Source organism: Sander vitreus, chromosome 21 (genome assembly GCF_031162955.1).
Source record: "Sander vitreus isolate 19-12246 chromosome 21, sanVit1, whole genome shotgun sequence".
Taxonomy (NCBI): Eukaryota; Metazoa; Chordata; class Actinopteri; order Perciformes; family Percidae; genus Sander; species Sander vitreus.
Window position 1 is genome coordinate 14,817,504 of NC_135875.1, and position 27,527 is coordinate 14,845,030.

Below are 27,527 nucleotides of genomic sequence, written 5' to 3' on the forward strand. Positions count from 1 at the left end.
AGTCATGCAGGTTACATTTCTAACAGTTGTGCGTTTAGAATAAGCAAGTGTAGCGTTAGCAGCCACAGCCACCATGGCTCAAATGAATCAGCAGAAGACAAATCTGTGAATCCATCATGTGTGCACAGTGATTGACTGTGAAGGCACCTTTGAAAAGTACAGTGCAAAAAAAAGAAAGAAATCACAGCAATGATGATTTATCGTCAAAGACGTTGACAAAATATTACAATTCAGCGTTTACTTTAGAGGCTGCCATGTCTCCTGGTGGCCACTAGGGGGAAGAAAGCTCACCTGGTAATGAGTGAGTGAATGAATGAGTGAGTTACTATCTGAGATATGCATCTACATTACATTACATTACATTATGTGTCATTTAGCTGACACTTTTATCCAAAGCGACTTCCAATTAAGTGCTTTCAACCTTAAAGGTACAAACTCCGGACAATAAGAAGTAAGTGTGAGTACATGGGCTACAAATGAGGAACTTGTGGATTAAAGATTTTGTGATGCCATTGTGGTTGCATCCGTGCTGGTAAATAAGCCCACTGTTTCCTAAACAAACCAAAACAGATACACAATTGCAATTAAATAGTCTGTAAACACGGTTCTTACTTTATAAAGTCGCTGTACTCCATCCAGAAGACTCCCTCGCTGCTGCCATGAGCCATCAGCTCGTGACGCAGGTGCTGCGGCCAGTCCGCCCACTCGTCCGACCAGCTGCCGTTCCACGAGAAGCGACCCCACGGGTTACGCAGCCGCAGCAACCTGAAGCGCAGCCAAAGAGTGACAGTTAGGGGAGGAAGATGACGGACAGAAAGGGAGAGCCAAACGCAGAACACAGCGAGAGTGACAACAGCTTTCAGTTGACGCGGTATCCCCATCTCTGCAGACTCATATTGCTCCTCTTATGGATCATTGCCTACTTTTTAACAACCCATTTCATTTTACTGCCTCCTCCCTACAGTGAGAAACATGAGCGGCATAATGGAAAACCATATTGGAGAGTCCCCACTTTCCAAAAAAAGAAAAAAAAGAAGAAAAAGGGGCAGGTGATTCGCTGTTACCAAGCTGCTTTTCATCTCCTCCGGCTCCTAGCAGGAGGACTCCAACTCATTTCTGTGGCCCAATCTTCCACTTGGATTGCTTTATGGCAGTAAATTAAAGTGGATGTGTGGAGCTCTTGAGCAAATTACATCTGGGATTTACGGCTACTCACAACCTCCTCTCGCAGGTAGGACAGAAGAAGCCTCCATTGTGTGGACCCACAATGCTGATCCAAGTGATCAAACTGAACTGGCGTGCACCTGTTCTCTACTGGCATTCATCCTCTAACCCATTAACCTATGAATCATTCAATAAGCACCTTCACAGAGTGTGAGTAAACAAAATATTTAAGACATGTTTCTTTCCATGAAATACACCCACCAGCCCATGCCAGTGAAACCTACTGTAGGATTCATTGCTTTCGATTATGAAATCTACAACAGTCATGAATGAGAGAAGTAGAAGGGATTGGAGGAATTAAAGGGAAACTTAGAGAAGTATTTTGTAAGGGGAATGGCACGTATAGAGTTGCAAAGTGTTTTTCCCCGTTTTGTATTCCCAAATTTAAAATGTGTCTTTTTATGATATGTTGGTTAACACAGAAACACAGAACTCTCACAGCTAATGTTTTGATGAAATAGGTTATGATACAGCCTCCAGTGTTAACTATTTAAAACGTTTGTGAGATATCCGATTTTAGCACGGCAAGCCTCTAAATACTACAGTACCCATGAGCCTTGGCCGGCATTGCTATGGAGAAGTGGGAGCAAGAGTGAATTCTAATCCTTTGTTGTTACAGTTGTGAACAAAACACAAATTCCTTTGTTGCTGCAGTGTTGGGAGTCACGGTTAACTTCTCCCCTTTTTTTGTGTTATGAACAGTGTTGTACCTTTGACTTTTTAAATCAAGGAAGCTGATATTTTGTAGCGCAGCCGTTAAATCTTTTGAACTGATGATTCGCTCGGGAGAATGTCATGCCTATCCGAGCCGTGGAAAAGCTCCTACTGTCAGTCACCTCACATTGAATGAATGTGACATTCATGTCCTCACAGTTTGCAGCTTAGTAAAGATGGTCATTTCATTTGTTTCACTAATTTTATGTTTCTCTTAAAAGTCTACTATACTGTTCAGTTACCAAGACATGAGAGATGTACGGGAGGGAGATATAGCAGATTGATAGATGTTCAAAGAGAAATCCGGATGGGGAAAAGCAATGAAACTAGAAGAAGTCACAGAACAAGAGGCAGGTTATCGCTCTAGTTCACATTCCTTCATACCTGTAACCCTGGACATCTCGGACGTCTAGGATGGAATAGGCATGTCGAGGCCGCAGACCCAGAGACTCATAGACAGTGTCGTCTACCTTCATGTTGCCTCCTCCACAAGATGCACCCATCAGAAACCTAACATGGGCAACACACAGTCATTGTAGGATTCACTAGAATAGCATCAGGAAACAAACGTTTGCAAATTATTTCTTAAAGGTGCACTATGAGTTCCTGCATGGTTGCAGCGCAATTTAATTTTTGTCTCAAATCGTAGGCATCTCTCCTTGATCCGCTAGCTGCCTGCCCCCTGAATACACTGTGAAAAAGCCCGGTCTCGGGAGACAACACAGGGGTCGTAAACGTCAAGCAAACACTAGGGCATAGGCTGTGCACCAAAATACAACACCACGTTCCAGCCAATCACCGACAAGATGGTTGGGGGAGGGGGTGGGGGTTAGTGACAGTCTGTCAGTTAGTCATGACAGCTAAACGTGCGGTATGCTAGCCGCAGCCGACCTGTCGGGCGCCAGTGTGACGTCACGGGAGCGCCGTAACTGTTTATACTCCAACTAGCTGCAGTCTTCTCCTGAACAGAGGTGTTGCTACTGAGGAAAGGCTACCGACTTTGCTCTTTCTACGGACTAGAAGAAGAAGAAAAAGGTAAACAACGGCAGAACTGGCAGCAGCATTGATGTCAATGCTTCGATTTGATTCGATGACCTACTTTGTCGGATCACGCCTTTCATTCGCCATAAAAGAACTCATCTTAACCCAGTAAGTTTACAAGAGAGACTTGCAGTCACTCTGAGAGTTCTGAGTCCTCGAGCTTGTTCATGCCTCCTGTTGCCCTCCGGTCGTGCACTTAAAATCCTGGCGCGCCAGCGAGATCTACATCATTTTGAAGTGAAAATGGCCCGCGCAAGCTCGGATGCGGCGACTGTAAAACGGCCTTTACGGAAACACGGGGGGAGGGGAGAGCTTGCTCTGTTTTGTTTGGTATTTACTTGGAACGTCAACAGAAGTGAAGTCATGCAGGAACTCATAGTGCACCTTTAATTCCATTTTTCTGTAACAAAGATAACGTAAAGGTCAGAACAAAATTTTCAACATTTGTGCTTCTTTCGCGTCGAATGGCTAATCTTGTTAATTATTTCTTTACTTATTTAGTCTTTGTTTAACCAGGAGAGGCTTAAAATGAAAATCTCATACTTTTGGCAGCACTACACAGAGTTACAGACAAACAACGAAACACAAATATCAGTTATATATACCTGTTAATCTGATTTCATATTCTGTCTGATGCTCCTTCTTTGCTGATGCAGCACTTGTCATGATTTTCCAGGCCGTTCCCCTTTGATATATTGAATAATATCACAGGTTTTCTGACAGATGGACCTGCAGTTTGGCAACAGATAATTTGCCCCTTTTGGAGTTCTGCTAGTTGTCTCATGTTGCTTTGAAAGCTCAAATATCAAAGTGCTGATTACCAGACCTCTTTTATTACTGGCATATGCTACTAATTGGCATTCCGCGCGTTTGTAGTTTTGTAACACCTTAGTGCTTGAATTTGTTGATGAAAACCATGTGTAGCAATATATAATAATTTTTAGGAGGTGATGCATCGTGATATCGAATCGATTCGAATCGTTGATGGGATAATCGTAATTGAATCGAACCGTGAGACCAGTGAAGATCCACTCCTTCTCTTACCCAGCCTCCTTGGAGCTGAGCATCTTGGCCCAGATGAGGTCAGTGTCTATGGGTTCCTCCCGAGGGTTGGTGGAGCTGACCTGGAGCATCAGGGAGTCACAAGGCGCCCCCGTCAGCGTGGCTAGGCCCTCGATGGCGCGCCCTGCCTGCAGGGCAAAGTAGGAGCCATGGAGTTTGGCCAGGGCCTTTTCAATAAGCGCCACCCATAACTGCTTCCTCTGAGCCTGGAGTGATGGGAAAGAGAAGGAGGAAAGAAAGAAGGAGAGTCATGTCTCAGTCATGAGAAAAGCTCACGTGTAACAGGATGGCGTGTTTGTTGTGTTGGCTCTGAACCTGTTGGCTGTGACTCAAATGTTGAAAGGTGAACACTTCACATTTTGTCCTTCTATTACCTTTGTTTTTCCTTGTCTACTTTGAGATGTAAGGTTGGCAGTGCCAGGTCGTCTTAACAACATTATGTAAATAAGGTATGATACGTTTTACGTATGTCTCAGTATGTCTCTCTGCGTTGTTGTTGCTTCCCAGTGTTTTATTTGTTGCATAATGCAATACTTCATTTGTCCTGTAATTGACTGTTGATTTATAAGACCTCCAGGTACAATCCTCCTCTGTGGGGTCCTTTGGGACATGCTTGCGATAAAAAGCTGGAAAATGAATTAGCTTGAAGTTGACATAGTTAAAATTACACTGATGTTAGGCTTCAACTCCATCGACGAGGCAATTCTGATGACCCAAGGCTAATAGCCCAAAGCAACTTATGGATGCCCTGCTTACTGATAAATCAGAGAGTATATATGTCTAATATACTGCCTTTAGAAGAGCACCACACCAATTTAGCATTGCATTTCTTTAACAAGATGGGCTGCATGGCCTAGATCAGTGGTTCCCAACCTGGGGTCCGGGGACCTCTCAGGGGGGCGGCAAAGATCACAGGGGGTGCGCAAGTCTTCATGTGGTTTGAGGTTGAGGTAAAAAAAAAAAAATTTGATAGATAATACACTAGAATATATAATGTATACAAAAGTCTGTATGAAAACTATATATTTTTGTTCTCGCTTAAAATTGTAGGCAGGCTACTTAGTAGGCCAAACCTCCGGGACCTCTTAACCTGGGACTCTTGCTGTCATCAGGTCAGCTGCTAGCTGCTATCATCCTCGTTTTTCCTGCCACAGCATCACTATTTTATGAATGACACATGGCGGAGAAATGTAAAAGTGCTGATAACTGCTCTGTATCAAAAAAGAAAAGTAGGGCTCTATCTCGAGAGTTACCTCAACTTCGGTTTCGGGGGGGGGGGAGCTTTTCTTAGACATGAGTGGGGGGACGCCAAGGAAAAAAGGTTGGGAACCACTGGCCTAGATTACCCACAATGCCGCTCGACCGCTGACAGGAGTGTTATGCTAGTAGCGGCTTATGTAGCCTTGAGCCTATAGCAGAGATGAGGAGCGGGCTAGTGGGCTGGGTAAGATCACTTCTTTCTAACTCCACATCCGCTGGATTGTTTTCATTTTAAAACTTGTAGTCTTCCACAGATACGTTTATCAGACTTTGCACAGCTATCTCTGGAGCCACAGAAAGCTTTTTTCACATATGCAGTAGTACTCCCCAACACACACTTTGATGTGTGGAGTTCCTTTAAGGGTAACAATAGTGTGAGTGAATATAAAAGCATGTCAGAGGGTGAATATTCTGCATTGTCTCTACTGTATGATAACATTGTTTTGGCCATCTTTATGTATTACCTATCTATCTTCTCTGACCTGGAAGAGGACAAACATTATATCTACCTAAACCTCTATCTATTCTGCAGTGTCCATGCAACCTTTGACACTTGTTGACTAAATATCAATGAGCATCTATTTTCTCATCCATTACTTCTTCCCTAGTCTATATCCACGACGTCCCACTTCCGGGATTGCTCCTGTGCCGCATGAAGTTCCGCCAGATGCATGTCTTTTCGTCCGTTTCCTTCTGCTTCCTTTGTGTTGGAATTTTAAACTCCGGTGGATTTCTGAGGAATCTGGTTAACTGCTCCTCAGAATCCTGCAGGGTAAATCCAGACAGCTAGCTAGACTATCTGTCCAATCTGAGTTTTCTCTCGACGAGCTTAGCAGCGCCCAAGACGATTGTGATGTGTGAAGAAATGTCAATAAACCAGAGCTTGTTTTTCTCCCATCCCATAATGCTATGTGAACTAGCCAGACCCTCCTCCGTAGCGCTGTGGAGGAAGGTCTGGCAATGCGAGACTACTTCTTCCCCTAGATCCCTCCCTCCAGGGCTTCCCTCAGCCCTCTCTTCATGCCTGACCTGGGAGAAGAGGAGGTAGCCATAGTCGTCGCAGGGCAGCATGTCGTCCACCAGTACGGTCGTCCACGTCCCGTCTTTACACAACCGAACCTGGTAGGCCCCCTCCGGGCAGATGGTCCTAGTGATCATCACCCTCTCCACCAGCTCCGGACGCTCCGCCAGCACCGCCAGCGCACTCAGGAACCTGGAAAAGGATCAAACTCAACGAATCAGAAAATGAAATGTAGGATCAGGAAGGATAGATGGGCGAATGAGAGGATGTGACTGTAACACAGAGCAAAAGACAAGACAAGAAATGGAAATGCAAGGACATAAATGATCAGCTGATTGTGACGGACAGGTGGGTGGATGTGAATGGATGCCCGCTCTAGTTGAAAAAGACAGGCGGAGACGGGGAATGTCGACTGACGGACGCAATCAGAGAGGATAAAAAGCAGACGCGAGACTTTAAATGTAAAATTAAAACAATTTTTTTCAAAAATTTACCTCAAGCAGGTTTTTTTTACAACTAGTTTTTGTCTTCATTGAAAATAAATCACATTTGATGAGTCTATGCCTTCTAGTTTCCTCCCCATTACTGTTAATTCACCTTGCAGCAAAGACAAACTGGCTCGCCTTCCCTAATTAGCTTGCGAGAGAAATTAGTTAATCAAAAATCCAGACACATCAGAAAATGTTCTCACACAAGAGAAGCGTGGCTGGGGACGCGAGGATCCAACTTAAAAGGAGTATACTTAATATACTATAAAATGAACATCAGTTCATCTGAAGGTGTGGAAAGAGATCATACAATACTGACGAAATGGCTACAAATCGCTGAGCAAAAAATATTTCTCTTAGTACACTGTGGACTCACTGCTGATTTCACCATACTGACGCCTTTCTTAATGCCATAACTAAAAATACCCAAACTGACTTGCTACTTTTGCCACTGGTACCGTCACTTTATCTACTGATGAAAGTAAAATCCCTTTGAGTCCAGCCATCAATGTGAGTTAGTGCAGCAGCTGTTTAAAGACCCAAACTCTTTGTGTGGGGTTGGAAATGTGTATTATCAAAGCTATACCCCATCTGTTGAAGCGGCAGCTGAGTGAGGCCCATTCAGCCGCTGATGAAAAACCAATCGGCTGCAAAGAATCAAATGGAAATCCAATTAGCCGTGTCATAATGTGACTCTAATGTCAGCTTGTACTCAAGGACAAGGGTGCGGGGAGCTGGGTTGTTTGCTAGTTTATTAGGACAAGTGTGTGTGTGTGTGTGTGTGTGTGTGTGTGTGTGTGTGTGTGTGTGTGTGTGTGTGTGTGTGTGTGTGTGTGTGTGTGTGTGTGCTTGTTTAACTATATTCGTGGGGTCCAAAAACCAGGAGTCCAGTATACTTGTGGGGTCCCGACAGCTTTGTGGGGCCAAAATGCTGGACCCCACAAGTTTAAAGGGCTGTTTGAGGGTTAAACCTTGGTTGTATGATTAGGGATAGAATTAGGTTATGGTTAGGGTGAGGGTTAAGGTTAGGCATTTAGTTGTGATGGTTAAGGTTAGGGTAAGGGGCTAGGGAATGCATTATGTCAATGACGGGTCCCCACAAAGATAGTGCCACAAACCTGTGTGTGTGTGTGTGTGTGTGTGTGTGTGTGTGTGTGAGAGTGTGAGTGAGTGAGAGAGAGAGTTAGAGAGACAAATTAGGGCTTCACTGTCGTGAGTGAGAGGATTCAGCTATGGGGAGGGTTATTTTTGATAAGCTGTGTGCTGGTGATGAAGCGAAAAGTCGTATTGGGACAACTTTGTGACTGTTCTTTCTTGTGTGTGGAGGAAGATGGCAGAAGGCAACTCGTACACACGCACGCACGCAAAAACTACTACTCTGGTTTGTCCTGGGCTGAAACATTAATCAGGGCAGACTTCCTTGCGTTTCCTACCTTTTTCGTATATGAATGCTCTGTCTCTAGATTGTTCCAAGCTATCTAGACTGATTAGTGTCCTGTGTGGTTCTGACAGCTCACCAGCAGTTCCCGAGCAGGCCTTGCAGGATGTCAGAGGGCCGTGGCGTGCGAAAGACGGACCACTTGACACCTCGGTCTTTAAAGTTGCTGCAGTTGATCTCGTGGGGGCGGAGCCACTTTTTGATTCGCTGCTGGACGCTGTCGCCCTCGGGGAAGCCCACAGAGCGAGGTCCCGGGGGGAAACTGTCATCCACAAAGTTCACGGTGTTCTGAACGGGGGACGAGAGGGAGATGGTGGAGAGGAAAAGAGATAGAGAGACAAAGGGGTGAGACGACTGAACCTGTTCAAATGTTAACTTCCATTTAAAATAGATTTAAAAAGACACTTTTTTAGAAGAAAACAAATGATATAAAAACTTGAAACCCCATTTTTAAATCATGCTTAAAGGAGTTGATGAGAGAACTTCAAAATAAAGCTTTTCAAGCACATAATGCAAGCCTGAAGGACACTTTGGAGCTTTGAGGACTAACCGTTAATCTCTTCCCTGCATTTCTGATGTGACATATTTTGCAGGTGGATGATTAATACAGGACACTACAGGCTGCCACATGAGCCCTGGATTTGGGGTGGAACAAGGACAAACTACTGCCTTCCACATTTAGTCATGTGGCAGGATGAATGACTTCCATCTGCACAGCAGGAGACCAAATGTGGTGCCATGTAGCAGCCAGGGTACAGAACACAAATGCAAATCCCTTTCAAACATTTCAAACGCTTCACTTTCTGACACATTCATTGCAGAGCACCGAGCATTTAAAATGACACACTGGATTTTAACACTCTGAAATGTAGCTGCCTCTCTACTGTACACAGGACCCGGACTACATGGATACATTAACAGATCAAGACACCCAATCTGACACACTATCTGCCTATCTAAAACTCTCCTGTACACAAACCTGAGAGGGCCAACAGCCACACACGCAACCCTATCCGGTTTCCTATTTGTGGTGTCAAAAGCGGGCTCGGCCAGTCGTGTTGCGAGGCAGGCAGGGGATGTAATGTGGGCACCCCACTGGTGGCTCACAGTGAAGCGAATTGATTAGTCGCCATCCCCACAATCCAATTCTGTAGTCTCGAAGCAGCATTAGCTACCAGACAGATTCACTTTAACGCCGCCTCATCACCCAGGCCATCCGAGGTCTCCGTGTAGCTTACCGATTCTGTAGCTCACTGGCTTATGTGTGACCCTTGTGCTGGCTTTTATTGTGTGGGCTTAGGGGTCCATGTGGATTTACCACAGAGGTGGGGGGGAATGCTTTGGCCCTGGACACATACAGAGACTGCACTTCTAACTAACGTAACTCGGAGCACAGTCGGTCCATAAACAGAACTACACTGCTCTAAACAAGCACAGAAATACTTGTATTGCACTCTCATCTCAAATATTACACAAACATCATCATTTGGGAATATATATATATATATATATATATATATATATATATATATATATATATATAGCTACTGTACACTAACGTGAGAATGCCAAGATGGTTCTGAGCATCATGTAGCACTCACCTCTCATATAACAGTGATGAAAAAATACAAAGCTATCTAAAATAGGATAGGCCTGTATGAAATAAGATATAACATTAGTACCAAGGTGGAAACTACTACACATTTGGATTGTGCAAGGACAAAGGCATTCCCCTGTTTTTCAGGTTGCTGTGTTGTGACGTCAGCCAGCGTAAGTCTAGCTGACTGTCCTCATCGAGTGAACCTGGTGCTGCTGTCTCTGATTCTATCACTGGGCACATGCCAGCATGCAAATTAGACCACAATCAGCCAATTCAGCGCTGAGCTAAGAAAACTGGCAATCATAAGAGGCCTTTTTTGAGGATTGTAAGCTTGTAGCTAGATATCTACGTGGTACAGACAACCTATTGATCTATGAAAATGTGATGACAGGGAACTATAGAGCTGGATTTCAAAGTGCCACACGTAATACGTAATACACACAGAACTTACAATCAAACAAGCAAACCCCAGATAAAATCATAAGTGTGGCTAAAAAACAAACAAGTAGCATAAAGAGGGGTCTAAAGAAGGAAACTAAAACAAATCAAAGTCAATATGTTGCCATGTAGCATCTTTTTGTTGCACCCCCACAGGGTGACATGGAGAGGGAACAGAGGAACCCGCTCCAGCCATGCTGGGTTTTACAGTTCACGAGCGGCGCTGATGGCTGTTAGTAGCGTTTACTCGTCTGGCATTGTGAGTAAGCAGACACGCTCTGGGGCACTGGCATCATGCACACACACCTCTCGCTCTCCAAACCAATCAAGGAGAGTAGAAAGGCAAGGAGGCAAAAGAAACTAACTGCACTGAGCTGAAGAGAGAATAATATTTCTTACACTATGACTCCAGCTCTAGTTTTGGTCTTTAATAATTGCTGCAATCTGGACAAACTCTCCAGTAACACATACAGTATATTTCATCAGCAACACAATCTGCTATAATGCAAAATCTTAACTAAACATGAAACTTTCACTGTATTTGTGTCTTCAGACTGCCCTCGCACCTTGTAACAGCGTAAACCAAAAGCTTTATCATTATTACATTTTCACCACGGGTGTTTCGGTGCTTGCCAAGTGTTAACGCCTTGACAGTGATAGAAAGACTAGCTCCTCTTGCTTACCAGCTCTACACCCGTTCATCTCTCTGACCACTAAAACTGAGCTTCAGCACTTGATGCCGTTACCGATTACATTCGCTATAGGAAAGCAGATCATTTCTGCTCCTCTCCTCTTCAGCTCTGCTGCTAAAAATAGGCCAGCCCCTTTGTTCACCTTAGCACACACACACACACACACACACACACACACACACACACACACACACACACACACACACACACACACACACACACACACACACACACACACACACACACACAGCTACACTGGAGAATTGAGTGCAGTCGTGTGGAGAGGGTCGGATGGGGGTGGATGGGGTGCAGTGGGTAGCAAGGGGAAAGCATATTTTGAGATATTAGCAGAGAAGAGGGAAAAAAACAGAATGAGAGAGTGGGGATAGATGTGATGGAGGGAGACGGATAAAAAGGAGATGGAGAGGGGAAGGTACTTTGAAGAGCGCAGAGGGGCAGAGCTAGAGAGAGCAAGGCCTAAAATATTTGCAAAAGAGAAAAGGAAAGATGATAAAAGAAAGACTAGTTTAAAAAATTGGGAAAAGAGGAGGGGAAGGTGGGGATGAGGGATCTCCGATATCCTTCCTTCCTACTGAGCCAACTTCCCTCCCACACTCGCAGCAATGAGCCTTTCAAAGAAGCCATTAATAGTGCATTCTAAAGCACACTTCATGCTATTGTAAACAGAGCATGATAGGTGCCATGCCAGTGTAGTAAGTGGGCACGCCTGAGACACCCAAATAAATTCAGAGAATAAAAGCCTGCAAATGCCCACGTTTAACAAGGTTAAATTAGTCCAATCAAGTTTGTCTCATTCTTCACAAATGGTCTAAAATGAACACTTTTGACAGCCCTGAGAAGCATATCCATGACAACATAAAACAAGTATACCAAGGCCATAAGGTCCAGTATTGCAGAGAAGGTGAGCATGAAGTGGTGTGATACAAAGAAGCAACATAAACGTTTGTCACATCTCAACTGGGGTTGCTAGGGAAGACATCTCGTTGTCTCCAAGCAGCTATGACACTGTGAATCAGACCAATCGGGGCTCATGAATGACACAATTGATCTCAAAGTCTTCTTGATCTGTGAATATTAAATGCAGAGGTGCTCCAGTGAGTAAAATGCATCATTATGTATTGGATTACTGTCAGCATTAAAAACAACAATATTCAATCAGTCTAATCTAAACAAACAATAAAACTGGACTTATTAGAGCCTCCTGTTACAAGAGTTACAGTCCTGAAACAGACTTTTTAATGTAGTGATGTGATTTCTCTGTGACTGAAGGCAGGTTATAGTCTGGATACAGTATGAGGCGCTCTGTATCTGCTGGCTGTTTAAAACTCAGCTAACGAAGCAAGTGCAAACAGAGGCAATGACAAAGCCTATTAGCATTTCTCTGAAATTAGAGAGATTGAGTGAGTGGGAACAACGCCAGAGCCATAATAAAAAGAGGAATTACAATGAGGGTACTGTGCACCCTGTGACGCAGTGCACATCGAAGTAAGCAGACAGAAAGTGTTTTCCAGTGTTTCCCAGCTACAACACATTTTTCTCTTACCTCTCTGCAGAAGCTGACTATGTTCTCCAAAAGCTCCTTGGCCTCGCCCTCATCATTTCGTCGACGGGCCTCTACATGCATGCTCTCCCTCCTCTTCAGAGGCTTAACCACCTTGCGAAGGGTGAGGTACTGCTGCGGTGTGTGGCATGCTGCACAGTTCTTGGCCTTGATGTCATTGAGCAGCGTACATGCTGGGCAGCTCCACTGTCCTACCTTCTCCTGAAGGCTAGATGAGGTGGAGGAGGAAGTAGAAGACGCAATAGCAGAAGAGGAGGAAGGGTAGCCCCGGACCTGTTTCCGTGTTTTATGACCCGAGGAGGATGAGGAAGGTATACAGGAGCATGATGCAGTGCCACAGTGTGTACAGCAGCGGGGCAGGGGCACCTGCTGCTCCTGAAAGCCATGCAACTTGGAAGAACCACAGGCTGAGCACTTGGCGGATCCGGTAGGGTTGCGCAGCGTGCACTTGGAGCAAGCCCACGTGCTAAAGTCTGGGCTGGAGGGGCTGGCCGGAGTAAATCGCACCGTCTCACAGCCTACCAAGTCAATGAGGTCAGCACCAGCCCGTGATGAGCGGCAGGTGTCGCACTTAAACGAGTTACCTGGGTTGGGCAATGAGCAGCTAGGGCACTTCCAGGTTGGGGCAGCTGTGGAAGCAACAGGGAGGTGGGGGATCAGTGGGTGGTGCTGAGGATCTTCTTCTTCCAAGATACTGAGGCGCTTGCTGGGGTATGAAGATTCCTGGGGTTGGGCATGTTTGGGCTTGGCTGGCCGCTGTGGGCCTGGCTGGGGTGGCACACCGGCTGCTGAAGGGGAGGTGGGGCTTGGAGTGTTGGTGCCAGGGTTTGGTGGGCGCCCTGGCGGGGGCACCTCTCTCCTGCTGCGAGGCACTGGGTTGTTTTGGAGGGATGAAAAAGTAGTAAAAGGGGAGGAACTGGACAGTGAGGAGACATGGGGTGATTCTTGAGGATCACAGGAAGAGGCTGGGGGAGAGTCATCCGTTAGGTCTATAAGTAGCGGGACAGCCCCTGCTGTGTGAACAGGAAACCCCAGCACAGGTGTTCGCACCTCAGGCACAACTAGTGCCTCAGGGGGGATTTTAGGCAAAGACAGTTTCCTGGGCCCACCACAGGCTGAGCATGACAGTGCTACAGGTGTGTTGTGAAGTGTGCAGCGAGGGCAAGCCCAGCCCGAGTGCTGCACATCCAGGCCGCACACCTCCCCGTTGCTCTCAGACCGACGCAGCACTTCCTCCTTAGCTGGATGCTGTCCATGGGGCTCAAGTAGAACCGTAGGGGTGACTGTAGGTGTTGGGGGTTCAATCGGAGTAGACGGGAGGCCGTTGGCAGTGGCAGCTATGGTGGTTGTAGGGGGTGTGTGAGTGGCAGGGGATGGTCCGAAGCCACAGACAGTGCAGGCTCCAGATCCCTGGGGGTTGTTGAGCGTACAGCGGGGACAGGCCCAGCGATGCTCCTCAGTGCTGCTCAGCCGCAGGATCTGGTTAAGGTCGGGTTTCTGGCGTGGTGCCTCACAGATGGAGCAGCGTGGTGCTGCGCCGGCATTTAGGAAGGTGCAGCGTCCACATGACCACTCACTGCCTCGCACCGCGGCTGCCATGGAGCCAGGAGAGTGAGAGTGGCTGGAAAACAGAAAACATTGAGTCAAAACCAATTCAACAACCAAATGAGTCAGTAATACATTCTGCCATATAACTGTAATTGCTAAGCAATAATACATGCATATTAAGTATGTCACTGTTCAATCATGTGAGCCATTTCAGTCACCAATATTCTGAGCCATGTTTAAGCGTTGTCTTGGTGGAGCAAAGTAAACAGAAAAGGAAAATATAGAAGCTAGATGGAGTCAGAAAGTGTCAAAATTATGACAAAGCCAGAGAATGAATACATGCTTCCAGTGTAATTATCTAAAGAGAGGAGGACAGCAAAAATATGGGAGACTGCAAGAGGAGGAGAGACAGGCAGAATTAGAAAAGGAAAAATAGTGTGAGAGGGAAAGATTAGCCAGTGCAGGGGGAAAATCAAATCTCCCTCCTGGGGGCTCTGAGGGCAGTAAATCCATACACAATGGCCACATGATTAGAGCCAGGAAGACAGCACATAGAGAGGAGGAGCCAGAGGAGAGGATGCTGCTACTGCCTCAGAATACCAAGGAAAGCGTTTCTTCAGTCCTCCTGACTGACACTTATTAGAATGGAAAATACACGTGGGGTCTCTTCCACTTAATATTAGCACTTCTCTCCCCTTTTTACTCTGGGAATGCTAATGCGGGGTAGATGGGGGCAACTTAAGGTCACGTCAATCCCATTCCCAAATGAATTTCCTAATACATTTTGAATGCATGAGTCTATTAATACTGGCAGCACTTAGGACTTAGGATTCATACCCCTGGATTTAAAGCAATTTAAAAACAAATACTACTGACATCTTTAACTGGACTTCAGTGATGTAAACAGTGCCGAGGGAAATGTGAGGAGAGGAGAACAAATGAATTGTAGACAGTTTTAATTCAGAAGCATTGGGAGCAAATAATGTATCTAGTCAGGCTACTGAATTGATTTCGATCTTCTACACATAAGCCTAAAGCAGTGTGTTATCGTCGATTGCCTTGTATGTACAGTTCATTCTGTGGGCCTGCAGGTCAGTCAATCTGACTTATTGATAGTGGGTATATTAGGGGCTTTGGGAGAGGAAGCAGCGCAGTTGGATACCTCCACAGAGCAAGGGGGGGTTTGGAGAGGGACGCCCCCAAGGGAGGGACAAGGTTGCTCCCCGGACAAGCCCATAAATGTCACTGTCACTCAAGCTGCTCATGTGTGAACGACAACACAGAGATGGTAATGTGGGAATTGCAGGGTAGTGGAGAGTAAAGTGCTAAGAGCTAGAATTCTGCAATGCTCTTCACATTGATCTCGTGGTACAGATGTTGCCCACAAAATGACCGCTTGTGGATCTGGTCACATTTATCCCATGTTAATATATTTTGGTTGGAGAACTATGCCCAAATCAAAGGCTGCTTTTACACATGATTTTATGGGGAAGATTGGTTTGTGGCTATTGGCAAAATGTCTATACTCCCTATGGAAACACATATTCTGATAATCCTTCATCGGTTTAAATTAGGGAATTGAAAAAACAACTTCACAGTCCATTTGAAATTTTAATTCCAGTGATGAAGTATAGAGGAGTCTTGAGTGTGACTGCTGGTTGGCCAGCCTAAGGTCCTGCTCTCCTCCACTGCAGCACCATGTGTCCTGGCCGGTTAATAGCCCTCAGTTCAACTCCATTAAACCCTTTCAAACCAGGGGAATCATCAGAACTCAGGGGAACCTCTTACAGAAAACTCTGGCTCCCAGCACACTGTCCTCTCCTCTCGTCAACTCTCCTCCCTAAGGTAAGGAGGAGAATAACAGCAGGGAGGGACGCTAAGCGCTTCTTGTGGTGTCTTTGTGTGTGTAGGTCCTTGCCGCTGGGTGTATGCGCTTGTTTGTATGCAGGCATGGAGCTATATCTATTTGTAGAGATAGCATAGTTGTTTGTTATATTGTCCAACTATATTTGTGCCTTAGTTTGTGTGTGTCCTCAGCTCCAGGGCAGCAAAAGTATAGAAGTAGAAGTCCCGGTGCTTTATGTCAGGAGCTATTAGCACTGCATTCACTGTCCTGAGCTGAAGTCAGCACTCCAACATAAACCAGGGCCCACTGAGTGAGGAGGAAACATAGCCTTCCAATGATAACAATAAGCAAAATGAGTAAAACACACTTTTTGTGAAGACACACAAAGAGATCAGTCTTCAATCTTTTGCTTGTCTTTCATCCCACAGTACTATCTGCCATGTCCCCCTGTTATCTATGCAATCATAAGTGTTCTTGACCTTAAACATTAACAGTATCAGTCACTGAGTAAGAATTAAAAAAAAAAAAATAATGATTTAGTTGCTTATGCTCTGAAAATATTCTAACCACCCCAAACAACATGTGCTGTGTCCTCAGACTACAATCCATCACCCACCCTTCAGTTTAGGTTAATGTGGTTGAATTAAGTGGCGGCCCCATGCTAGCACTGATGGCCCGTGCTCAGCTCTCCAAAAGCCTGCCTATTTGAAGGCAGCAAACAGCAATGAAGACAACGACAACAACAGCAGCAAGTGTCAACACCTCATGTTTGATGACAGTTTTTTCCCTGTGGCCATTTATATAACTGTCAGACCTCTTTCATCTCAAGCGAGAGAGCAAAGTCACAGTGTCAGCCACACGGAGACTTTGTCAAAGCAACTGATTTGGTTCTTTACGGAGCAGAGGGATTGCAAATTCATTATGTTATTGTCTGCAGCAGCCGAGGTACGAGCTTTTCATTGAAGTGATCTGCCTCGCGAGCAATTTTTAATATCTAGCTTAATTATCTCGTTATTATCAGCTGTAAGCACAACACCTATTACATGTAACGTATGATGAACAACTACAACTATTCATCTAAAACTATCAATTAAAATGATGCATTGTGAGTGCATATTGAGTGAGCACACACACCATTGTATGTACAGAACATGCCTGCAGCAGACAATGAACCACGACAGATTGTGATCCCTGAACCCTACATAAAAGGCTGCTTTCCGTGTACATGCTCCACTCACAGGAGTGTGCACAAACACACGTATACACACACACAAACACACACACAAAGACACACTCACTCACACACCTTTTGTCCTTGGCCCTGTGCTCAGAGGAGCTGCTCTAAAAGCACCCACTTCAGCTCCTCAGTGTCGCAGACCTGGGCGAGTAGCCAATAGCTTATAGTAGAGAGAGAGAGAGAGAGAGAGAGAGAGAAGAGACCTCACCTGCCTCTAGAAAACACATATACCTGCAATGAGGCCCTCAATGTTGCCTGCTGCCCATAAAGTACCTGTTCCTAGTCTAAATTAATTTAAGTAAGAGCATCAATGATCCCTGGCCAATTTTTAATGCATCACTGGGTGTAAGACAATCATAGAGCACTTCAGCAGACTATTACAAGGAGTGAGAGCTCTACAGCGCTCGGTGAAAACAAGCAAACTGGTAAATTCATGGTGGGTGGAAAAAGCCTAACTAACTGCCACAACTGAGGAGTCAGTAAGGACGTCTTGTGAGAGAGAGAGATACAGAATGTCATAATCCTGGATGTAAAATGGGTCAGTAAGGCTTTAAGAAATGCTAACGTTAGATAAACTACAAAAGCACTGATGACTGTGTAGGCCACCTATGACTTGCTACTTGGATTCGTTCCACATACTGAACTGGATTGCGAGATCAAGTGAACTGAGTCTCACCAGCTTCTTCCTGCGTCGCTGTGAGACATTTGGCTCTTGTGCGACAGTCATTAGCACTGCCTTTCTGTTGTTGGCCCTGAGCCTAGGCCCTGGGGGGGAAAAGCGCGGTGCCTTTCTTTGGCCACTGGGGCAGAGCGTACCTGCTTTATACACTCAACACAAAGACAAGCATCACCCCCAAACTGATCGTCACCAGGATAGCAGTAGCCGTGGCTGTTAACATGTGAATTTTTGTGTTCCGTTGACAATTTACTCGATGATTAAACATGGCGATAAGCCTAAACTGCTTATATACACTCACATTCAACTATTTTTAAAATATCAGTTCTATTTTTGTTATATTATCATCATCAGGTGATATTGTATCTAATGTACTGTACTGTTCGGTACATATATGTCTTTGGTTCCATTCTAATCTAAAAACAAAAAACATGATTAATAATTAAAGAACACCATAAGAACAAAAATGTCATACTATTTATTCTTTCTCAACAATTCAAACACTTAACTGGCTGTCTGATGAATTCATTCTGACATTAGACTAAGCTAACACACAAACAGAGTCAGTCAGCACTTCACAGATATTATATAACACATGGCCTGTCTGTTAGCACACAGTCAGTCAGTGCTACACAGGGTTTCCATGACAGTTCTTCTTGTGACAGGCTGTGCTTTCAAAATTTTGCAAAACAAAAATGGTTTCTCAAAGCCTTGACTGTAAACACAAATAACCACAGGGAATGCCGTAACCCAACATACTGTCTACTCTATACTCTTGTTGCCCTTTGGACTGATAACTAATCATTAAATGACACTTCCACACATCGTATCTTGTGTATGTGTACATGCTTTGTGTATCTGAGAGCAACATACCAAGTGAACTTCCTGGTTTGAGAACGTACTTGACAGACAAAAAACGGACTCATAACATGCATCACTACTTGAAGCTTGTACAGTACACAGCTGCAAGCTAACCCATGTGTTGTGGTGTTTATTTGTACAATTTAAAGTATTTTCTTAGTAAATTCAACTTAGCAAACTAGCTCATCAGTGGTTGGATAGCTACTGCTTAGACTTTTGCACAGCAGATAAATACTGTAAGAAAATATGTCTTCTAACATCATCGGTTTTAACGATTGATTTATCATTAAACATGGCGACAGCTTCTCCTATTTTAACTTTTAGATCATTAGTAGTTAAATGTTTGGGCTGCAGGTTAAAGCAATTATAAGACGCTCACGTGGAGTCAATTAAGCCTAATTAATTATCAATAGGGTAATCAATACTGCAAATAATCAAAAACTATATTGCCTCCATGCTAACGCTGCAAAACTAATTCTCATCCAGTAATCACTGCTAGCCTCAGTGTTATCTTTACAATGTTTTGAATCCACCTAAATGAATTCACTGGATTGATGTTTACATAAGGTATTAAGGCCTACATTGTAATAGCTTTTTACATTTTGTTAGTCAGCTATTATAACCTTTTCATCTTTAAACATGCTACACTTTATCTGCTGATAATGGATTTAATTTTATATTCAAAGTCTTGATGACTAATATCGCGACTACTAACAGGCTGTGTGAAGCCGAATAAATAGCCTGACTGCAGCCGCAGCCGTGCACGCGCACACGCACACAAATAAAAGTGAGTCACTCTTCTGATAAATATTTACAGGTGCAGATTTGAGTGAACGCAGGGAGATAGCTGGAGGCGTAGATACCGTATCTTATAAAATGTTTATGTTAGAAAAAGGTCTTGGTTATTGTGCCCTTGATGAGGAGCCTGTTTAATAGCTGCAACCCCTAGAAGTGACAGGGATGCAGGGAGTGATTGTCGTAACGACCAGCTGCTGGGGAATTACCCAGGGTTTGCGCTTTTTATGTTGTTTTTTTTTACGTCATCCACGCAAACATCACTAGCAAACAGAATGGTGATGCCAACCTGAGTGGTGATTCTTGTTTAACCGAGCACAGCTTGCTATTTAAAAATGAGACTTATCAGAGGCCAAATGCCACTGGATCGGACAAGCTGTGAAAAAAAGAAAAAGAAAAAAGGATAATGAATGCTGAAACATTCTGCTGCATCTGAACACACCCAGAACACTTCAGTGACAGGGATTAGATCAGCACATTCACCCATTCTTTACCAGACTTGAGGAAACCGACAGAGAATTTATTTCACCCTTTTAGTAATGTGTGCAGTCTGTCTGCAGCAGTTTTACTGGCAAAACGTTGTTTATCACTTAATTGTGGGATTCTTCTTGCTTGCGAGATTAGAGCAATCTTTTCACTTAAAAATGTTTTTCTTCAGGGTCAAAGGCTTAAGGATTAACTGTAACAACCTATCTGCCAGATAATATGTTGTGACATGAATGTGACTCATTACTCAACCCTGACAGGTCTCCAAAATTAAGCTAATTCGCTAAAATAAACTTGATGGAGCTGAGCCAATGACTGCAACTTATCTGAGGCGGTGTGACAAAGAGTTTCTACTGTGAAGTGCTGAGACTCTGACGTGACAGCGAAGCCTTAGTCACGGGACAGCACAACAAGATAATTGGGGAAGTTTTGATGCACTGACATTGAGCAGGACACTTTTAAATGAGACATTTTGAGACCGAATAGATTCATAAAATGTTATTGTGTTGGCACAAAGACTCCAGAGCAATTTAGACAAAAGGTCTTTTGAAAAAGTGCCCTTAGGCCGAGACATATCTCCAGTAAACGTTGCTGAGGCTATACGAAAATGGAATATCACAAGAAGGGTGTGATGCTGTAACAAACAGGGGTGTTGTTGTGTAAAGGTTATGTGTCAGGGTAATGCCATGCATCTGAGTCTGGTTATGCTTTTTATGCTGTTGTTTATATGCAAGCATGACCCAGATGATCACACACCTTATGATCACGGCCTCATAACCCAGTAACCATTTTCGAAAAAAAGATGTGGACTAACAATCTTTTCTCCTGAATAATGGCGTTTTTCCACTGCTAGTACCAGCTCTACTCGGCTCGGCCGCGGTGCCCCGTCCTCCTTTTTCAATTGCAGATTTAGTACCGCCTCATGCGTGAGGCGAGCTTGGCTGATCGTCATAGCCGCACCGCAGGAAACTGCCGTGACCTAACGCGACACACACACAGAATGTCAAAGGTGTGTTGTTGTTGCCACAGCCAGAAGACACATTTTGTTTCAAATGAAGCTGGAGGCAGCAAAAAAAAACACCATAGCTGGCTAAGCTATTTAAAAATGGCGGGTTTGTTCAGGTCGCTTTCACGTCACCTTTTGGTATCGGCTCAGCTCGCTTGGAACCTCGATGGAGGTGGTACTGAAAAAGTACCTGTTGGCAGGTACCAGGGACTTTTTTTTCCGTAATGGAAAACCAAAAAAGGCGAGTCGAGCAGGTACCATGTAATGGAAAAGCACCATAAGTGACTGATGATACTAAGAATGCAAATACTGGTCAAAAGAGGGGAAAGGAAGAAAGAATAATAGTAGCTTCTGACCTCTAGCTGTGCCCTCAGTGAATATTTCACGACCAGTGCTCATTTTTGATGAGTGAATCTGTCAACGGTGGAGACAGCTTCAGACATTTGAATCTTTAAACAGAGGAAACTGTCTGACTGGGTTTCAGCAGACATCAGTAGCACGAGGCAAAGCGAGAGCATGCAGGAAGTTGGCAGGAAGCTTCAGAGTCAGGGAGGAAGAAGGGGAAGAGATGGCAGGGGCACGGTGCTGCTGCCGCCGTTGCTGTGCTTACGGAATCTGAAGTTCCTGTGGGCACCCAAACCTGGAGGGCAGGAGCACTGCTGACACAATCTTCTCAGACAGGCAGCTCAGAGTGGAGTTTAACTTCCTGTTTAGGACACAAATCCAACCCTTGAAGGCAGACCACTTGCCTCGAGGTTTCTCTAGCTCATCACTAAACACTGGTATGGTAATGGTATTCCTCCAGAGGTGCAGTTCGCCAGCACGTTTCTTCCTGTGTGAGACTGCCAGGTTACCATGTGTGGTCTTATCTAGGGACCAAGTGAATTAGGTTACTGAACATATGCTACAGATTTCCATGGCAACAAGAGTGGGAGGGGATCTGGAATCATGTCAGTTGCAGTGCCAATAGGCTAGTTTTTCTTGCCGCATCAATGCTCTGTTTTCCAAAGAAAGCCACACTGTGAGACAAAGCCTGCATGCCAAATCTATTCTGGTGGCTTGGGGACTGTCCTGACGAGGCCCTGTCTTCACCGGACAGGCAATAGCCGGGAAGGACGTGCTGAAATAATTCAGACATAAACACGGCCAGTGACCATGCTGGTTGAATCCAAGCGGACCCGTTTTAATCCAATTAAAAGGGAGGAGAGCCAGTGGAATGGAGCTGCGATAAACGCCATCATCCATCATGCTGGGACAGCGGAGACACTGGGATCGACTCGGGAGTGAGCAGACACTAACTTTAAAGGTTCCAAAGGCCACGTACAATGAAACCCTTGAAGCACTATGGGGCTGAGAGATAATGAAATACAGTCACATTGTTGACTTACACAGTAATGGGCTTTGGGAAAACTGCATTGTGCTGCAATTAAAATGGAAAAAAGATTGATTGATTTTAAAGTTGATAATCGCAGCTCACACAACTACACCTCTGTTGTACATCTTTGTCTGCTGAGTGGGTTGTTATTGTTGAGTAAAACTTTACAGTTAAGGTACTGATTCAGTGCACAGAAGCACTTCCCAAAGTCAATGGGTTGCCGCTGGATGAAAACGAATTGAAATTACCAAAGAACAAGACTGTTCATGCAGTCTCCAAGCTGAGGAAAACAAGGGAAGGTAAATGTTTTATAGGACAATATATTAGAGAATAAACAGTATAAGAACGGCTGAAGTTAAGCTGGGCTCATAGTGTTCTGTTGTTTCTACATTTCATGCTCTGTCACAGCTCAGCAAAGCTTGCCTAACATTGTTAGGCTCACACAGCAGTGTGTATATGTGCATAAGACTGCAAGTGAGTGTGTGTGAGAGAGAGGCAGTGGGGGTAGATAAGAGGGCATGTTCCAAGTGCTACTGCACAGTGTTTCTAAAACATCTAGTGTCATATATGTGTGTGTGTGTGTGTGTGTGTGTGTCCCTCTCTGCCTCCCAGCAGAAGACTGAACCGGTGTGTCTGCCTGCGTTTATGTACTCAGCTGACCGAGAGCGGAGTCTGATTGGTGAAGGAGGCAGAGAAGCTTGTTGCTACAGAGATGCACCAACACAATGGAAGAGTTTGCTGAATTTAAAATAAATTAAAAAAAAGCAAGTTGACTGTATGATGCAAAACTACACTGACAGTACGAGTTTCATTCATGAAAGGAGCTATGGTTGATGGTCGGCCTGTAACAATTGTTACATAATTGTCTAGTTGTCAATTTGTTTACATAAATCGCTGTGTCTTTGTTTAACCGCAATGAATTTCTCACAATAAAAGGTCTTAAGGGGTATGACTGGTCATCGTTGATTTTGTTTAGATATGCCAAATAGTAATTATATAAGTGATTATTGGTCGGACTATATTTTTATTATTTCAATTGTTAGTTGTTGGCACGTTCATAGCAACAAAAATGACAAGTGGGCATACAGTTAGAAAGTAGTTTTATGATAATAAAGAGGCGTTGTTTACTTCATAGGCAGTGTAGCTGTGTTATTACATTATGTGGCTCACATAACTGTGATATAACCAAAAGTCTAATTTGTTTAATAAATAAATATTTTTAAATTTGACTGAAAGAGACAATTGTATTGTTAATCGCAATTGTTTCTGAGACACTTCATTGTACAGCAAAATTTGGAATTGTTACAGCTCTAGTTGATGGAACCATGTCTATATTTTAAAACTTTCAGAAGAGTAAGCAATAGAAGCCATGACTCCCTTAACTGTTAAATGTAGAGCAACTGCAAGGAAAGCATTGAGGCTATCAGGCAGGAATCAAGAAAGATGAAAGCCCAACTGGAGACTGATGCTGAATAAATAATGACATTCATTGTGGGGAAATGTGATCGGGCTCTCTGAAAATCAATAACTAACAACCGGACCGTGATGCCCTGAGTGACTCAGCAACAACTTCAATACACTACAGGCGGTCGATAACAACTGCCTGTTCTCGTTCCGGCAGACATGACCCAAAAAGCTGAAGGAAAACTGGAAACGCTTCTGAACAAGTTTCCGTGAGGGAGGTTGAGAAGATCATCCTTTGGAAGAAAGTCAGTCAAAACTGCTAGATGAGCTGCACATTCAAACTGAGCTTCTTACACACTGATAGGCCTTTCACTGTGTTGACAGTGACTCAGAAAGCAATGACTGGAATAATGGATTATTGCAGCGCAAAGTCTTTCTTGTAAATACAGTAACTGAATATATCTATTTCACGCAGTCAATACTGACAAAACAGGGTTTATTATGAATAGGATGTCTCTTCCACAAATAGGTTGCTCTGCTAGAAGTGAGCCTCGCTCAACTAACACAGCTGCTGCTAGCTCCATGAGAAGTTTGTTTTCAGAAAAAACTCTTAATAGGTTACAGTCTGAAAAGGAACCTCTATTCACAGTAAACAACAAACTATAGATGTGATTTTTATTTTTTTTTATAATGTATCCACTGTTTTTAATAATATTCAAAATTAATAAAACTGAAATCAAGCTGGACTTGAAGCCTGATAAAAAGCACGGCAGCAAAAATCATCTTCCAATTACCCTCGGGCTGGTTTTCATTGGGCTCAGAGGTCAGGTCAATGTATTTGTCCAGGCAATTCACCCAGCACTCCAACGGGTAGCACACGCTGTACAGCTGTGCTAGGAGGAACCAATGGGGTGAGATTTTGGTTTACAAATCCAGCTTAGCCCAATTTTGGGTGCACCATAAAAAAAAACAACACATCAACATGCAGGCTTTGATTAGATAAGCTTTGATGAAGGGATTTGATCCATCGCTGTGAGGTTATTGAATCCTCAGTAAGCGTTTCTAAAAGCCTGGGAAAGAGAAAGTAGTACTTGGTCTCAAATGAACAACACTGATGAACAGTGTCAGTGTACCACACCGTGTGCACATCAGCCAAATACTGTCGCCAAGAGAACATCAGCACAGGAGCCTCAAAATAATGCCAGTTTGTACGCTTACACCACTCACAGCTTTAAATGGCAGCATTCCCATGTAACACAACCCCACGTCTCCTTCCTCCTGCGACATCCCCAACAACTGGCCAAGCCAGGCCAGCCCGCCGCTCTGCGCCCTGAGTGCACTCAACTGAGAAAAGTTGGCACCCGGCTGGGTAGACAGCGTTGGCTCTTACCTGCGCTCTCGGTGAGGCAGCGGGGGCTGCTGCTGACGTGGGATGAAGGTGGTGCCCCACACCGGGCTGCTGTGGCTGTTCCTGAGCCAGCCCACAGGAGGGGACGATGGGTACGGGGTGCTGCGGAAGCCATGGTCTGACTCGGTCTCTGCAGTGAGAGACGAGGCTGAGCTCCCCATCACCACGGCGATAGGAAATCAGTCTCTGAATGCACTCTGATAGGAGGATCTGTTTGTTTTCGCTTTTCCCTAGAGCATAAAGGTTGAGGGAGGTATCCACACTTGTATTCAGTGAGACAAACTGACATACGTTGAGACTAAAGGGGTTGTTTGGACCACAACAGCAATCATGTGTCTGTATTTGCTGTAAACTTCCGGTTGACAACTTTCTACTTCAAATAGGAAGAATTTCCTTCAGCAAAAGTCGTTTGAGAGCGCTAGTCAAAACAAATAACACATAAGCACAGCAACAGGGAATCCAAGATGAGAGTACTCAAAATATGAGCAGAACTTGCAGGTGGCCAAGTATGCAGGGTGGATATCCCACAGTGCACAGGAGAATACGTTCTCAATTCAAATAGTAATTTGATGCATGGAGCGTTGATTCAGCAGTTGGTCTCAGAGAGGAGAAAATACAATTTTCTCACAGCAAAGGCTCGTAATTCTCTCTCTTGTAGACGTTAAGCTTGTAACACTCTGCACCTTGTCTTCCACAGTGCCACTCATAATTCCTCCTGCGTTCCTTCTGACACAACATCTCCCCAGTCTGTGCAGTCTCATGCCTGGTTCCTCTTTCTTTTGCACATGCTCACAAAAACAATCAATTAGCAATAGCAGGAAAAAACTGTGCTACTCAAGTAAATGTGTTCACAGTTGCTCGGCATCTCAGCAGCCAAAAAGGTACACCTCTGGAAAATATAAGGTTCAATAAGTGAAAAAAAAAAAAAAAAAACATCCAGGACAGCAAAATAGCATCATGATCCCCAAAGACAGCTGATAATGATAAATATCGACAAGGATTTTAAATAATTAAAAAGTCCTACAAAATATATCAGCGTTATGTGGGCACTGGAGGAAATCAATGTATTGTATTTGCTGGGAAGGGTGTTGGCAAAACTACAAGTATGCTAATATCCAAGTCTCATCTTTCAGACATCCAGTCTGACTAACAGCTGCTGTGGAAGTTTACCACTAAAAACACCTCAGCTGCATTTCTCCCGCTGGATAAAACGTCATGTTTGAAACCCTGGGGGGGGGGCTTTCTCAAGGGGTAAACCACTTCTGGTGTTTGCAGAATTTTGGGATTTCCACATGAACAAAAAGAACAACTCACATGAACTTCAGAATTTAACCCGGGTACAGGGAGCTGCTCTTTAATGCTCAACAGTTGCCACAGCATGAGAAATGTTTACAGCTCAGCTTCAAGTTCTGTGTGATAACCGACAAAATCCCAAAGAAGGGATGTTCTGTTTCGGGCCCGCGGAGAGATGATCCTAGTTTCCGCTGTCTGATCCCACCACCGAGGCCGGCCAGTTTAGTTCATCAACTTGAGCGGAGATTTAAGTGGACTTGCCCAGCCTGTCACAGCAAGTCTCTCTACGGGCGAAACAAGTATCATCCCATTTGCTATTTTTGACGAGTATCGATAGCTTGTAAAACCCCGAGGCAAAAGTCTGGAGGGCGATATTCCGTGGTTTGTTTTTGCTTTATTTTACAGCTGATTCTTACTGACGCAGAGATCACATGGACTTAAATCTACAGTTTACGTTTCCACATTCAGTGAACGATACATGACAACTAATCAGTGAACACGCATATAGGCTTTCAGTTTAGCAGCACTGCAAAGCATTGCTTGTATAAAAAAGGTGGTCTGTGTCCGTTCCCACACGGCGGTACAGAGGCCAGGGAGAGCATCGTGCAGGAGGCGACATCCAGGCGTAAGAAACGCCAAGATAGCCGAGGAGGTCTCAGCCAGGAAGGAGCACTCAATCGCAAATTTCACCATCTTCCACCGGGTCCACTCCAGCCTGCGTTCATCTCATATTTCCTGCGTTTGGGCTGTAGATGCGGAGCCTGGTTGTCTTATATTAGGAGACATCCTCGCTCCAGTCCCGCTGTCGCCTGCTCATATAGTGTAAAGCTGCTCCATCCCAGAATGCCTGTATCTAATGGTTCCATGTGGGCATGTTATGGTTCCGTTATTTGTTCTTATTCTCCCGTTATGTATTCTTTTTTTTTCTTTCCACGGGCTTTTTCTCCCTCACTGGTAGCGTGAGCGCAGTGGACGAGGATGCAATCTCCTCCTATAACAGCGGATTACTGGAGTGTCAGCAGAGCGCAGGCG

The 27,527-nt window shown here is 44.5% G+C and overlaps 1 protein-coding gene across 1 annotated transcript in view; it reads right to left on the minus strand.

Moving 5' to 3' along the window:
• Positions 1–27,527, minus strand: part of capn15 (calpain 15) — a 38,644-nt gene that overhangs the window by 8,774 nt on the left and 2,343 nt on the right. The window contains exons 2-7 of the mRNA XM_078278796.1: positions 12,543–14,181; positions 8,328–8,536; positions 6,331–6,514; positions 4,024–4,247; positions 2,323–2,448; positions 613–765 (exon numbers count right to left, since the gene is read on the minus strand). Of these exons, the coding sequence (XP_078134922.1) occupies positions 613–765; positions 2,323–2,448; positions 4,024–4,247; positions 6,331–6,514; positions 8,328–8,536; positions 12,543–14,159 (2,513 nt within the window). The 5' untranslated portion in view covers positions 14,160–14,181. The remainder of the gene's footprint in view (positions 1–612; positions 766–2,322; positions 2,449–4,023; positions 4,248–6,330; positions 6,515–8,327; positions 8,537–12,542; positions 14,182–27,527) is intronic.